Below are 1,182 nucleotides of genomic sequence, written 5' to 3'. Positions count from 1 at the left end.
AAAAGGGAACTCTAGTTCTTTTTTAAAATTAGGTCTAGTTCCTCTGTTTATGAATCTTCATTTCTTTGGACTTAATCTAGATATAAGCATTCTCATCACATAATTTAATCAAAATCAACTTGCATATCTGAACGTCACTGATATCACGGCGAAGAACATAAACCAAAGAGGTAAACAAACAGGTGGCACTGGTTTGGGTTTTTTAAAAAGAAATAACTGGTTCTACAGGAATTTATTAGAATAGAATTTCAGGTGCTGCACTTTAAAACACAAGCACTTACATTTTCTAGGAGGCAGACAGCAGCAGGATTCCCACGAAATGCTCTTGCTGTGAATGCATCTGCTATGAAAATCGGGAGCTTCATTTTCCTTGCAAGCTGTTTTTGCAAACTCTCAGAATTGCTGGTGGCCTGCTTTACTTCCTGTTGTTGCCAAAAGTCAAAAAGTTAATGTTTTACTTGCTATACAGAACCAATTAATAGTTCCCAGACACAAAGGCTAATTATTCTAACACAACTACATTTAAAGATATGTGATCCCTCATTTTTTAAGCCTCTAAATTGAATTTGTTTTAAAATATTGCCTAAATGGAATTATTTTTCAAATTTTGTATTGACTTTTCACACTGTACATAGAACATGGCAGCATAATCGTATTCTTCCTTAGAGTAGCCCAACTAGCTAAGGCTCTGTTTTTAAAGAAGTTCATGACACATCCAAGAGGCTTGTATGTTACTTACAGTCTCCCAGTGAAGGTTATTACCCTTTTAAAAGAATGCATTTTTTCTAATTTAGATATATACTCATTATAAAAAAAACTTGGGAAATAAAAAATGACCTGTAAACACATAAATTAGTAATAACATTATTAATGTTTTTAGATGTACAGTTTTCTACCAGAATTTTTACTCCTTTGACAGTATAGTCAGCCCTCTGTATCCTCAAGGGATTGATTCCGGGACTCCTTGCAGATACCAAAATCCACAGATGCTCAAGTCCCTTTTATAAAGTTTCATATATGGAGGATCAACTGTATAACATCAGTATTTCCCAAGGACACCAAATACTTCTTAACATAATTTTAGTAGATTTACAATAGGCTTATAGATATGCTGTAAGTTATTTAACTATATCCCGTTGGGTGAGTTTTTAGGTCATTTTTCATTTGTAAAGATAATGTAGT

The 1,182-nt window shown here is 33.3% G+C and overlaps 1 protein-coding gene across 1 annotated transcript in view; it reads right to left on the bottom strand.

Moving 5' to 3' along the window:
* The window catches only part of PBLD (phenazine biosynthesis-like protein domain containing), a 47,585-nt gene that overhangs the window by 22,653 nt on the left and 23,750 nt on the right, over window positions 1-1,182 (bottom strand). The window contains exon 2 of the mRNA XM_012658897.1: window positions 282-422. Coding sequence (XP_012514351.1) covers window positions 282-422 — 141 coding nt within the window. The remainder of the gene's footprint in view (window positions 1-281; window positions 423-1,182) is intronic.

The sequence above is a fragment of the Propithecus coquereli genome, unplaced genomic scaffold (genome assembly GCF_000956105.1).
Source record: "Propithecus coquereli isolate 6110/MARCELLA unplaced genomic scaffold, Pcoq_1.0 Scaffold117, whole genome shotgun sequence".
Taxonomy (NCBI): Eukaryota; Metazoa; Chordata; class Mammalia; order Primates; family Indriidae; genus Propithecus; species Propithecus coquereli.
The sequence above is the reverse complement of the archived record's forward strand: the minus strand, read 5'-3'. Positions and strand labels throughout refer to the sequence as shown.